Here is a 13,834-nt window from a genome sequence, read left to right on the forward strand (position 1 = left end):
ACAATGTGCACGTAATGTCCACTGTGTCTGACAGCAGTAGGCTCTATGCTCCCCCAGTTCAGCCCTGCTGTAAGTTCTCCCTCTTTACAATGTGCACGTAATGTCCGCTGTGTCTGACAGCAGTAGGCTCTATGCTCCCCCAGTTCAGCCCTGCCGTAAGTTCTCCCTCTTTACAATGTGCACGTAATGTCCGCTGTGTCTGACAGCAGTAGGCTCTATGCTCCCCCAGTTCAGCCCTGCCGTAAGTTCTCCCTCTTTACAATGTGCACGTAATGTCCACTGTGTCTGACAGCAGTAGGCTCTATGCTCCCCCAGTTCAGCCCTGCCGTAAGTTCTCCCTCTTTACAATGTGCACGTAATGTCCACTGTCTGACAGCAGTAGGCTCTATGCTCCCCCAGTTCAGCCCTGCCGTAAGTTCTCCCTCTTTACAATGTGCACGTAATGTCCACTGTCTGACAGCAGTAGGCTCTATGCTCCCCCAGTTCAGCCCTGCCGTAAGTTCTCCCTCTTTACAATGTGCACGTAATGTCCACTGTCTGACAGCAGTAGGCTCTATGCTCCCCCAGTTCAGCCCTGCTGTAAGTTCTCCCTCTTTACAATGTGCACGTAATGTCCACTGTCTGACAAACAGAGGCTCCTATATATAGATGTCAATGGGGACAGCACAGCGGGAACATTGTGGTGGCATCGCTGTGATACTCAGTCAGGTCAATAAGAGTTTGTTTCCAGTTTTACATGTTGTCTTTGTCTGTGATGTCACTTGTTCTCTGGAAACGTGGTTTCCACCACGCCCTCGCACTTCCTCCCGGTGTGAGTGGATGTTGTCATAACCAAGCCTACATCACCTGTATAGGTACAACACCTGGTCTTCATGTTGTCATAACTAACCCTCTGTAGAGCTACAACACCTGGTCTTCATGTTGTCATAACTAACCCTCTGTAGAGGTACAACACCTGGTCTTCATGTTGTCATAACTAACCCTCTGTAGAGGTACAACACCTGGTCTTCATGTTGTCATAACCAAGCCTACATCACCTGTAGAGGTACAACACCTGGTCTTCATGTTGTCATAACTAACCCTCTGTAGAGGTACAACACCTGGTCTTCATGTTGTCATAACTAACCCTCTGTAGAGGTACAACACCTGGTCTTCATGTTGTCATAACTAACCCTCTGTAGAGGTACAACACCTGGTCTTCATGTTGTCATAACTAACCCTCTGTAGAGCTACAACACCTGGTCTTCATGTTGTCATAACTAACCCTCTGTAGAGGTACAACACCTGGTCTTCATGTTGTCATAACTAACCCTCTGTAGAGGTACAACACCTGGTCTTCATGTTGTCATAACCAAGCCTACATCACCTGTAGAGGTACAACACCTGGTCTTCATGTTGTCATAACTAACCCTCTGTAGAGGTACAACACCTGGTCTTCATGTTGTCATAACTAACCCTCTGTAGAGGTACAACACCTGGTCTTCATGTTGTCATAACTAACCCTCTGTAGAGGTACAACACCTGGTCTTCATGTTGTCATAACTAACCCTCTGTAGAGGTACAACACCTGGTCTTCATGTTGTCATAACCAAGCCTACATCACCTGTATAGGTACAACACCTGGTCTTCATGTTGTCATAACTAACCCTCTGTATAGGTACAACACCTGGTCTTCATGTTGTCATAACCAAGCCTACATCACCTGTAGAGGTACAACACCTGGTCTTCATGTTGTCATAACTAACCCTCTGTAGAGGTACAACACCTGGTCTTCATGTTGTCATAACCAAGCCTACATCACCTGTATAGGTACAACACCTGGTCTTCATGTTGTCATAACTAACCCTCTGTAGAGGTACAACACCTGGTCTTCATGTTGTCATAACCAAGCCTAAATCACCTGTATAGGTACAACACCTGGTCTTCATGTTGTCATAACCAAGCCTACATCACCTGTATAGGTACAACACCTGGTCTTCATGTTGTCATAACTAACCCTCTGTATAGGTACAACACCTGGTCTTCATGTTGTCATAACTAACCCTCTGTAGAGGTACAACACCTGGTCTTCATGTTGTCATAACTAACCCTCTGTAGAGGTACAACACCTGGTCTTCATGTTGTCATAACCAAGCCTACATCACCTGTATAGGTACAACACCTGGTCTTCATGTTGTCATAACTAACCCTCTGTATAGGTACAACACCTGGTCTTCATGTTGTCATAACCAAGCCTAAATCACCTGTATAGGTACAACACCTGGTCTTCATGTTGTCATAACTAACCCTCTGTAGAGGTACAACACCTGGTCTTCATGTTGTCATAACCAAGCCTAAATCACCTGTATAGGTACAACACCTGGTCTTCATGTTGTCATAACTAACCCTCTGTAGAGGTACAACACCTGGTCTTCATGTTGTCATAACCAAGCCTACATCACCTGTATAGGTACAACACCTGGTCCTCATGTTGTCATAACTAACCCTCTGTAGAGGTACAACACCTGGTCTTCATGTTGTCATAACTAACCCTCTGTAGAGGTACAACACCTGGTCTTCATGTTGTCATAACTAACCCTCTGTAGAGGTACAACACCTGGTCTTCATGTTGTCATAACTAACCCTCTGTAGAGGTACAACACCTGGTCTTCATGTTGTCATAACTAACCCTCTGTAGAGCTACAACACCTGGTCTTCATGTTGTCATAACTAACCCTCTGTAGAGGTACAACACCTGGTCTTCATGTTGTCATAACTAACCCTCTGTAGAGGTACAACACCTGGTCTTCATGTTGTCATAACCAAGCCTACATCACCTGTATAGGTACAACACCTGGTCTTCATGTTGTCATAACTAACCTTCTGTAGAGGTACAACACCTGGTCTTCATGTTGTCATAACCAAGCCTACATCACCTGTAGAGGTACAACACCTGGTCTTCATGTTGTCATAACTAACCCTCTGTTTAGGTACAACACCTGGTCTTCATGTTGTCATAACTAACCCTCTGTAGAGGTACAACACCTGGTCTTCATGTTGTCATAACTAACCCTCTGTAGAGGTACAACACCTGGTCTTCATGTTGTCATAACTAACCCTCTGTAGAGGGACAACACCTGGTCTTCATGTTGTCATAACTAACCCTCTGTAGAGGTACAACACCTGGTCTTCATGTTGTCATAACCAAGCCTACATCACCTGTATAGGTACAACACCTGGTCTTCATGTTGTCATAACCAAGCCTAAATCACCTGTATAGGTACAACACCTGGTCTTCATGTTGTCATAACTAACCCTCTGTAGAGGTACAACACCTGGTCTTCATGTTGTCATAACCAAGCCTAAATCACCTGTATAGGTACAACACCTGGTCTTCATGTTGTCATAACTAACCCTCTGTAGAGGTACAACACCTGGTCTTCATGTTGTCATAACCAAGCCTACATCACCTGTAGAGGTACAACACCTGGTCTTCATGTTGTCATAACTAACCCTCTGTTTAGGTACAACACCTGGTCTTCATGTTGTCATAACTAACCCTCTGTAGAGGTACAACACCTGGTCTTCATGTTGTCATAACTAACCCTCTGTAGAGGTACAACACCTGGTCTTCATGTTGTCATAACTAACCCTCTGTAGAGGGACAACACCTGGTCTTCATGTTGTCATAACTAACCCTCTGTAGAGGTACAACACCTGGTCTTCATGTTGTCATAACCAAGCCTACATCACCTGTATAGGTACAACACCTGGTCTTCATGTTGTCATAACCAAGCCTAAATCACCTGTATAGGTACAACACCTGGTCTTCATGTTGTCATAACTAACCCTCTGTAGAGGTACAACACCTGGTCTTCATGTTGTCATAACCAAGCCTAAATCACCTGTATAGGTACAACACCTGGTCTTCATGTTGTCATAACTAACCCTCTGTAGAGGTACAACACCTGGTCTTCATGTTGTCATAACCAAGCCTACATCACCTGTATAGGTACAACACCTGGTCTTCATGTTGTCATAACTAACCCTCTGTATAGGTACAACACCTGGTCTTCATGTTGTCATAACTAACCCTCTGTAGAGGTACAACACCTGGTCTTCATGTTGTCATAACTAACCCTCTGTAGAGGTACAACACCTGGTCTTCATGTTGTCATAACTAACCCTCTGTAGAGGTACAACACCTGGTCTTCATGTTGTCATAACTAACCCTCTGTAGAGGTACAACACCTGGTCTTCATGTTGTCATAACCAAGCCTACATCACCTGTATAGGTACAACACCTGGTCTTCATGTTGTCATAACTAACCCTCTGTATAGGTACAACACCTGGTCTTCATGTTGTCATAACCAAGCCTACATCACCTGTAGAGGTACAACACCTGGTCTTCATGTTGTCATAACTAACCCTCTGTAGAGGTACAACACCTGGTCTTCATGTTGTCATAACCAAGCCTACATCACCTGTATAGGTACAACACCTGGTCTTCATGTTGTCATAACTAACCCTCTGTAGAGGTACAACACCTGGTCTTCATGTTGTCATAACCAAGCCTAAATCACCTGTATAGGTACAACACCTGGTCTTCATGTTGTCATAACCAAGCCTAAATCACCTGTATAGGTACAACACCTGGTCTTCATGTTGTCATAACTAACCCTCTGTAGAGGTACAACACCTGGTCTTCATGTTGTCATAACCAAGCCTAAATCACCTGTATAGGTACAACACCTGGTCTTCATGTTGTCATAACTAACCCTCTGTAGAGGTACAACACCTGGTCTTCATGTTGTCATAACCAAGCCTACATCACCTGTATAGGTACAACACCTGGTCCTCATGTTGTCATAACTAACCCTCTGTAGAGGTACAACACCTGGTCTTCATGTTGTCATAACTAACCCTCTGTAGAGGTACAACACCTGGTCTTCATGTTGTCATAACTAACCCTCTGTAGAGGTACAACACCTGGTCTTCATGTTGTCATAACTAACCCTCTGTAGAGGTACAACACCTGGTCTTCATGTTGTCATAACTAACCCTCTGTAGAGCTACAACACCTGGTCTTCATGTTGTCATAACTAACCCTCTGTAGAGGTACAACACCTGGTCTTCATGTTGTCATAACTAACCCTCTGTAGAGGTACAACACCTGGTCTTCATGTTGTCATAACCAAGCCTACATCACCTGTATAGGTACAACACCTGGTCTTCATGTTGTCATAACTAACCTTCTGTAGAGGTACAACACCTGGTCTTCATGTTGTCATAACCAAGCCTACATCACCTGTAGAGGTACAACACCTGGTCTTCATGTTGTCATAACTAACCCTCTGTTTAGGTACAACACCTGGTCTTCATGTTGTCATAACTAACCCTCTGTAGAGGTACAACACCTGGTCTTCATGTTGTCATAACTAACCCTCTGTAGAGGTACAACACCTGGTCTTCATGTTGTCATAACTAACCCTCTGTAGAGGGACAACACCTGGTCTTCATGTTGTCATAACTAACCCTCTGTAGAGGTACAACACCTGGTCTTCATGTTGTCATAACCAAGCCTACATCACCTGTATAGGTATAACACCTGGTCTTCATGTTGTCATAACCAAGCCTAAATCACCTGTATAGGTACAACACCTGGTCTTCATGTTGTCATAACTAACCCTCTGTAGAGGTACAACACCTGGTCTTCATGTTGTCATAACCAAGCCTAAATCACCTGTATAGGTACAACACCTGGTCTTCATGTTGTCATAACTAACCCTCTGTAGAGGTACAACACCTGGTCTTCATGTTGTCATAACTAACCCTCTGTAGAGGTACAACACCTGGTCTTCATGTTGTCATAACTAACCCTCTGTAGAGGTACCACCTGGTCTTCATGTTGTCATAACTAACCCTCTGTAGAGGTACAACACCTGGTCTTCATGTTGTCATAACCAAGCCTACATCACCTGTATAGGTACAACACCTGGTCTTCATGTTGTCATAACTAACCCTCTGTATAGGTACAACACCTGGTCTTCATGTTGTCATAACCAAGCCTACATCACCTGTAGAGGTACAACACCTGGTCTTCATGTTGTCATAACTAACCCTCTGTAGAGGTACAACACCTGGTCTTCATGTTGTCATAACCAAGCCTACATCACCTGTATAGGTACAACACCTGGTCTTCATGTTGTCATAACTAACCCTCTGTAGAGGTACAACACCTGGTCTTCATGTTGTCATAACCAAGCCTAAATCACCTGTATAGGTACAACACCTGGTCTTCATGTTGTCATAACCAAGCCTAAATCACCTGTATAGGTACAACACCTGGTCTTCATGTTGTCATAACTAACCCTCTGTAGAGGTACAACACCTGGTCTTCATGTTGTCATAACCAAGCCTAAATCACCTGTATAGGTACAACACCTGGTCTTCATGTTGTCATAACTAACCCTCTGTAGAGGTACAACACCTGGTCTTCATGTTGTCATAACCAAGCCTACATCACCTGTATAGGTACAACACCTGGTCCTCATGTTGTCATAACTAACCCTCTGTAGAGGTACAACACCTGGTCTTCATGTTGTCATAACTAACCCTCTGTAGAGGTACAACACCTGGTCTTCATGTTGTCATAACTAACCCTCTGTAGAGGTACAACACCTGGTCTTCATGTTGTCATAACTAACCCTCTGTAGAGGTACAACACCTGGTCTTCATGTTGTCATAACTAACCCTCTGTAGAGCTACAACACCTGGTCTTCATGTTGTCATAACTAACCCTCTGTAGAGGTACAACACCTGGTCTTCATGTTGTCATAACTAACCCTCTGTAGAGGTACAACACCTGGTCTTCATGTTGTCATAACCAAGCCTACATCACCTGTATAGGTACAACACCTGGTCTTCATGTTGTCATAACTAACCTTCTGTAGAGGTACAACACCTGGTCTTCATGTTGTCATAACCAAGCCTACATCACCTGTAGAGGTACAACACCTGGTCTTCATGTTGTCATAACTAACCCTCTGTTTAGGTACAACACCTGGTCTTCATGTTGTCATAACTAACCCTCTGTAGAGGTACAACACCTGGTCTTCATGTTGTCATAACTAACCCTCTGTAGAGGTACAACACCTGGTCTTCATGTTGTCATAACTAACCCTCTGTAGAGGGACAACACCTGGTCTTCATGTTGTCATAACTAACCCTCTGTAGAGGTACAACACCTGGTCTTCATGTTGTCATAACCAAGCCTACATCACCTGTATAGGTATAACACCTGGTCTTCATGTTGTCATAACCAAGCCTAAATCACCTGTATAGGTACAACACCTGGTCTTCATGTTGTCATAACTAACCCTCTGTAGAGGTACAACACCTGGTCTTCATGTTGTCATAACCAAGCCTAAATCACCTGTATAGGTACAACACCTGGTCTTCATGTTGTCATAACTAACCCTCTGTAGAGGTACAACACCTGGTCTTCATGTTGTCATAACTAACCCTCTGTAGAGGTACAACACCTGGTCTTCATGTTGTCATAACCAAGCCTACATCACCTGTAGAGGTACAACACCTGGTCTTCATGTTGTCATAACTAACCCTCTGTTTAGGTACAACACCTGGTCTTCATGTTGTCATAACTAACCCTCTGTAGAGGTACAACACCTGGTCTTCATGTTGTCATAACTAACCCTCTGTAGAGGTACAACACCTGGTCTTCATGTTGTCATAACTAACCCTCTGTAGAGGGACAACACCTGGTCTTCATGTTGTCATAACTAACCCTCTGTAGAGGTACAACACCTGGTCTTCATGTTGTCATAACCAAGCCTACATCACCTGTATAGGTACAACACCTGGTCTTCATGTTGTCATAACCAAGCCTAAATCACCTGTATAGGTACAACACCTGGTCTTCATGTTGTCATAACTAACCCTCTGTAGAGGTACAACACCTGGTCTTCATGTTGTCATAACCAAGCCTAAATCACCTGTATAGGTACAACACCTGGTCTTCATGTTGTCATAACCAAGCCTACATCACCTGTATAGGTACAACACCTGGTCTTCATGTTGTCATAACCAAGCCTACATCACCTGTATAGGTACAACACCTGGTCTTCATGTTGTCATAACTAACCCTCTGTAGAGGTACAACACCTGGTCTTCATGTTGTCATAACCAAGCCTACATCACCTGTATAGGTACAACACCTGGTCTTCATGTTGTCATAACCAAGCCTACATCACCTGTATAGGTACAACACCTGGTCTTCATGTTGTCATAACCAAGCCTACATCACCTGTATAGGTACAACACCTGGTCTTCATGTTGTCATAACCAAGCCTACATCACCTGTATAGGTACAACACCTGGTCTTCATGTTGTCATAACCAAGCCTACATCACCTGTATAGGTACAACACCTGGTCTTCATGTTGTCATAACCAAGCCTACATCACCTGTATAGGTACAACACCTGGTCTTCATGTTGTCATAACTAACCCTCTGTAGAGGTACAACACCTGGTCTTCATGTTGTCATAACCAAGCCTACATCACCTGTATAGGTACAACACCTGGTCTTCATGTTGTCATAACCAAGCCTACATCACCTGTATAGGTACAACACCTGGTCTTCATGTTGTCATAACCAAGCCTACATCACCTGTATAGGTACAACACCTGGTCTTCATGTTGTCATAACTAACCCTCTGTATAGGTACAACACCTGGTCTTCATGTTGTCATAACCAAGCCTACATCACCTGTATAGGTACAACACCTGGTCTTCATGTTGTCATAACCAAGCCTACATCACCTGTATAGGTACAACACCTGGTCTTCATGTTGTCATAACTAACCCTCTGTATAGGTACAACACCTGGTCTTCATGTTGTCATAACCAAGCCTACATCACCTGTATAGGTACAACACCTGGTCTTCATGTTGTCATAACCAAGCCTACATCACCTGTATAGGTACAACACCTGGTCTTCATGTTGTCATAACTAACCCTCTGTAGAGGTACAACACCTGGTCTTCATGTTGTCATAACTAACCCTCTGTAGAGGTACAACACCTGGTCTTCATGTTGTCATAACCAAGCCTACATCACCTGTATAGGTACAACACCTGGTCTTCATGTTGTCATAACCAAGCCTACATCACCTGTATAGGTACAACACCTGGTCTTCATGTTGTCATAACCAAGCCTACATCACCTGTAGAGGTACAACACCTGGTCTTCATGTTGTCATAACCAAGCCTACATCACCTGTATAGGTACAACACCTGGTCTTCATGTTGTCATAACTAACCCTCTGTAGAGGTACAACACCTGGTCTTCATGTTGTCATAACCAAGCCTACATCACCTGTATAGGTACAACACCTGGTCTTCATGTTGTCATAACCAAGCCTACATCACCTGTAGAGGTACAACACCTGGTCTTCATGTTGTCATAACCAAGCCTACATCACCTGTATAGGTACAACACCTGGTCTTCATGTTGTCATAACTAACCCTCTGTAGAGGTACAACACCTGGTCTTCATGTTGTCATAACCAAGCCTACATCACCTGTATAGGTACAACACCTGGTCTTCATGTTGTCGGAGGCTGATCCCCAGCTGGCAGACACAGTGAGAAAGGAATTTCCCGTCTCCGTCAGCCCAAGCTGATCCACGAGCTCTCCTCTTCCTTCTCCAGACTCAGGTATCCACAGTGGATCCTGTTATATCCATGGACTACCACACTGGGCATACAGAGAGGTTGTATACCAATACACTTGGACTGTACTGTGAAAAACATGAAATGGTGTCCACTGTTTTAATGTTTTGTTTTGTAGATCAGGGTTTTTAAAAATGGAAAGGGGGGGAAAGAAGAAGATAAAACACAATTATTTGTTTGTTTAACTTGTTTAAAATAAAATGGTATTGTTATTTGATATCATGTTTTAAACAAGTAGTAGTATCTCTTATGTGGCTAGAAAAGGATCATTACATTGTATATTCCAATGTGGTCCTACTGTATTTTTCAATGTTGGGTTGCAAAATGATGCTAACGTTCCTCACGTTCCCGGGTATTCCAGAAATCCTGCTCCTGATTTCCTGCTTAATCCCTCCTGATTCCAGAGAACCTCCACCCGGGATTTCTGGGAAAACATGTTAATTTTGGGGAAAGTTATCACCATTTTGCAGTCATGTTTCTGTCAGTCTGTAGACAAGGAGAGCTTTTTCCAGCTCATAACAGATAATTGAATGGACTTATTTACCCAGTCAACTTGTTGCTGTTTTTAATAAAGATATGAAATATTCACTTGGACATTTTGTGTCAGCAGATTTGGACGATCAGTTTCCATTAACTTTTTTTGTAGACGTTTAGGAAGTTCACAAAGAAAATAGATTTGACATTTGCCTGCTGGGGTGTGTTTCAATATAACTGTCTTGTCGATTTAATAAACAGCTGTATATAAATGAAATCCAATGTTATTTGTCACATACACATGGTTAGCAGATGTTCATGCGAGTGTAGCGTAATGCTTGTGCTTCTAGTTCCGACAATGCAGTGATAACCAACAAGTAATCTAACTAACAGTTCCAAAACTACTGTCTTATACACAGTGTAAGGGGATAAAGAATATGTACATAAGGATATATGAATGAGTGATGGTACAGAGCAGCATACAGTAGATGGTATCGAGTACAGTATATACATATGAGATGAGTGTGTAGACAAAGTAAACAAAGTGGCATAGTTAAAGTGGCTAGTGATACATGTGTTACATAAGGATGCAGTCGATGATGTAGAGTACAGTATATACGTATGCATATGAGATGAATAATGTAGGGTATGTAAACATTATATAAGGTAGCATTGTTTAAAGTGGCTAGTGATATATTTACATCATTTCCCATCAATTCCCATTATTAAAATGGCTGGAGTTGGGTCAGTGTGTTGGCAGCAGCCACTCAATGTTAGTGGTGGCTGTTTAATGACTTCATACCAAAAAATCTATTTATTATTTTGAAAAACTTTTTCTCAAAAACCTACAAAGTCTAATAAAAATGAAGTGGTTGAAAGTGTTCCCATCACCCATTTTAGGCAAATTGCTCATTAACAAATTGACGACAGCCAGCCGGTATGCCTCCCAACCTAATTGGTTTCATGTCTTCGGTAGCCTGCAAAACCCAGCATGTATAGAATCCAAAAACTTGATTCATATTTGCAATATTCTAATCGTTCTCATGTTCCAACGTATCGCCATGGTGAAATTTGCACTCCTGTAAATCTGAAATAATTGGATGGTGAAACTGGCTTCCAGCCAATCAGAAAAGCAAGGCGAAACGATTCAGCCAATGAGAGTCGGGACTAGGATCCTGCAAGGAAAAATTTGTATAATTGAACAAATTTGATTTAGAAATAAATGTGTAGTTGAGCTTCATAGTTTATTATTAATTATTTGAAGAAAATAAAAATCATTTTATTCTAAATTAATTTATTTCCATCATTTGTCGTAATAAAGAAAGTTTAGACAAAAGTCAAATCCGGCACTGTAGAAAAGATAAAATGTTAGCGATCTTTAAACACGTCTCCTATATCTGACATCTCCGTAAGATATCGCAGTCATTTTTTTGGGGGTGACGTCTCTTGTCAAATAAACCTGGGTCCGTGGAAAGCTGCCTAGACATCAATACATTAGTGTGTGTGTGTGTGTGTGTGTGTGTGTGTGTGTGTGTGTGTGTGTGTGTGTGTGTGTGTGTGTGTGTGTGTGTGTGTGTGTGTGTGTGTGTGTGTGTGTGTGTGTGTGTGTGTGTGTGTGTGTGTGTGTGTGTGTGTGTTATGACATGTCGGTAAGATTTCATGCTGTTTATTAGTTAACTTTCTGTTTGCGTCTTTCCATTCATGCTTTAGGAAACAAGAATAAGAAATAATATAAATATAACATAAAATATAAGAATCACAGAATTACGTTCAATCTTGTTTTTTTCTGAGTTATTTTTTATTTATTTTTTAAAGAGAGGAAAAACACACTTCATGTGATATTTTAAAAAATTCATATTTATGTTTCAGGAAACAATCACAAAATCGCGGCCAAATGGATATTTCTTTGGGAAGAGAGACGAGGATGAGTGACCACCAAAAGAGGGTCACTGTACCTGCATCGAGGCCTCCTTTCTTAGGAGCACTGAGAGGCCGGTGATGACGACACAGAGGATGACAATCACTCCTCTCTCAAATAGCACACTATTCCCTATGTAGTGCACTACTTTAGACCACGATCCCGTAGGGTTCTGGCCAAAAAGTAGTGTACTACATTGGGGAATAGTGTGCTATTTAGGATGCAGCCCCCTCCCAGATGAAAGGCCCCCTAGTCCTCTCCTAACAATGAACTAATTTGCTTCCCAGAAGCAGGCCCGGACCCTCGCCCACCAGGGTACCAGAGGGACAACCTGCGTACTTCCAGCTCACTGACGAAAGCAGGCAGGGAGGCAGAGTGAATATATAGCAGCTTTTTAATTAGAGCTTTAAAGGGATTGATATGCAGAATACTCTTTCTAATGGAAATAGGCCTACTGATTGGAGGAGAGGGAGGGAGAGAGAAAGAGATGGATAGAGAGGGAGAGAGAAAGAGGGGGAGAGAGAGAGAAAGAGGGAGAGAGTGATGGGAAGAGAGAGAGGGAGAGAGTGATGGGAAGAGAGAGAGATGGATAGAGAGGGAGAGCGAAAAGAGGGGGAGAGAGAGAAAGAGGGGCAGAGTGATGGGAAGAGAGAGAGAAAGGGGGAGAGTGATGGGAAAGAGAGAGAAAGAGGGGGAGAGTGATGGGAAGAGAGAGAGATGGATAGAGGGGGAGAGAGAAAGAGGGGCAGAGTGATGGGAAGAGAGAGAGAGAAAGAGAGGGGAGAGAGAGAGAGAGTGATGGGAAGAGAGAGAGAAAGAGGGGAGAGAGGGAGATGAATAGAGGGGGAGAGTGATGGGAAGAGAGAGAAAGAGGGGGAGAGTGATGGGAAGAGAGAGAAAGAGGGGGAGAGTGATGGGAAGAGAGAGAGAGAGGGGGAGAGTGATGGGAAGAAGAGAGAGAGAGGGGAGAGTGATGGAGGAGAGAGAGAGAAAGAGGGGGAGAGTGATGGGAAGAGAGAGAGAGGGGGAGAGTGATGGGAAGAGAGAGAGAGAGAAAGAGGGGGAGAGTGATGGGAAGAGAGAGAGGGGGAGAGAGAGAAAGAGGGGGAGAGTGATGGGAAGAGAGAGAGGGGGAGAGTGATGGGAAGAGAGAGAAAGAGGGGGAGAGTGATGGGAAGAGAGAGAGAGGGGGAGAGAGAGATGGGGAGAGAGAGAGAGAGGGGAGAGTGATGGGAAGAGAGAGAGAGAGAGGGGGAGAGTGATGGGAAGAGAGGGGAGAGAGAGAAAGAGGGGGAGAGTGATGGGAAGAGAGAGAGGGGGGAGAGAGAGAGAGGGGGAGAGTGATGGGAAGAGAGAGAGAGAGGGGGAGAGTGATGGGAAGAGAGAGAGAGGGGAGAGTGATGGGAAGAGAGAGAAAGAGGGGGAGAGTGATGGGAAGAGAGAGAGAGGGGGAGAGAGAGAAGAGAGGGGGAGAGTGATGGGAAGAGAGAGAGAGAGGGGGAGAGTGATGGGAAGAGAGAGAGAGAGGGGGAGAGTGATGGGAAGAGAGAGAGAGGGGGAGAGTGATGGGAAGAGAGAGAGAGAGGGGGAGAGTGATGGGAAGAGAGAGAGAGGGGGAGAGTGATGGGAAGAGAGAGAGAGGGGAGAGTGATGGGAAGAGAGAGAAAGAGGGGGAGAGTGATGGGAAGAGAGAGAGAGAGGGGGAGAGTG

At 43.7% G+C, this 13,834-nt stretch overlaps 1 protein-coding gene across 2 annotated transcripts in view; it reads left to right on the plus strand.

Moving 5' to 3' along the window:
* Nucleotides 1-10,326, plus strand: part of saal1 (serum amyloid A-like 1) — a 28,893-nt gene extending 18,567 nt beyond the window's left edge. The window contains exons 13-14 of one of the 2 annotated variants that reach the window (XM_046352203.1): nucleotides 9,591-9,717; nucleotides 10,094-10,326. In XM_046352203.1, coding sequence (XP_046208159.1) covers nucleotides 9,591-9,683 — 93 coding nt within the window. In that variant the 3' untranslated portion in view covers nucleotides 9,684-9,717; nucleotides 10,094-10,326. Of the gene's footprint in view, nucleotides 1-9,590 lie in introns of both variants that reach the window. The other variant, XM_046352202.1, reaches the window with a different exon arrangement.
* The last annotated feature ends 3,508 nt before the right edge of the window (nucleotides 10,327-13,834 follow it).

The sequence above is a fragment of the Oncorhynchus gorbuscha genome, linkage group LG06, assembly GCF_021184085.1.
Source record: "Oncorhynchus gorbuscha isolate QuinsamMale2020 ecotype Even-year linkage group LG06, OgorEven_v1.0, whole genome shotgun sequence".
Classification (NCBI taxonomy): Eukaryota; Metazoa; Chordata; class Actinopteri; order Salmoniformes; family Salmonidae; genus Oncorhynchus; species Oncorhynchus gorbuscha.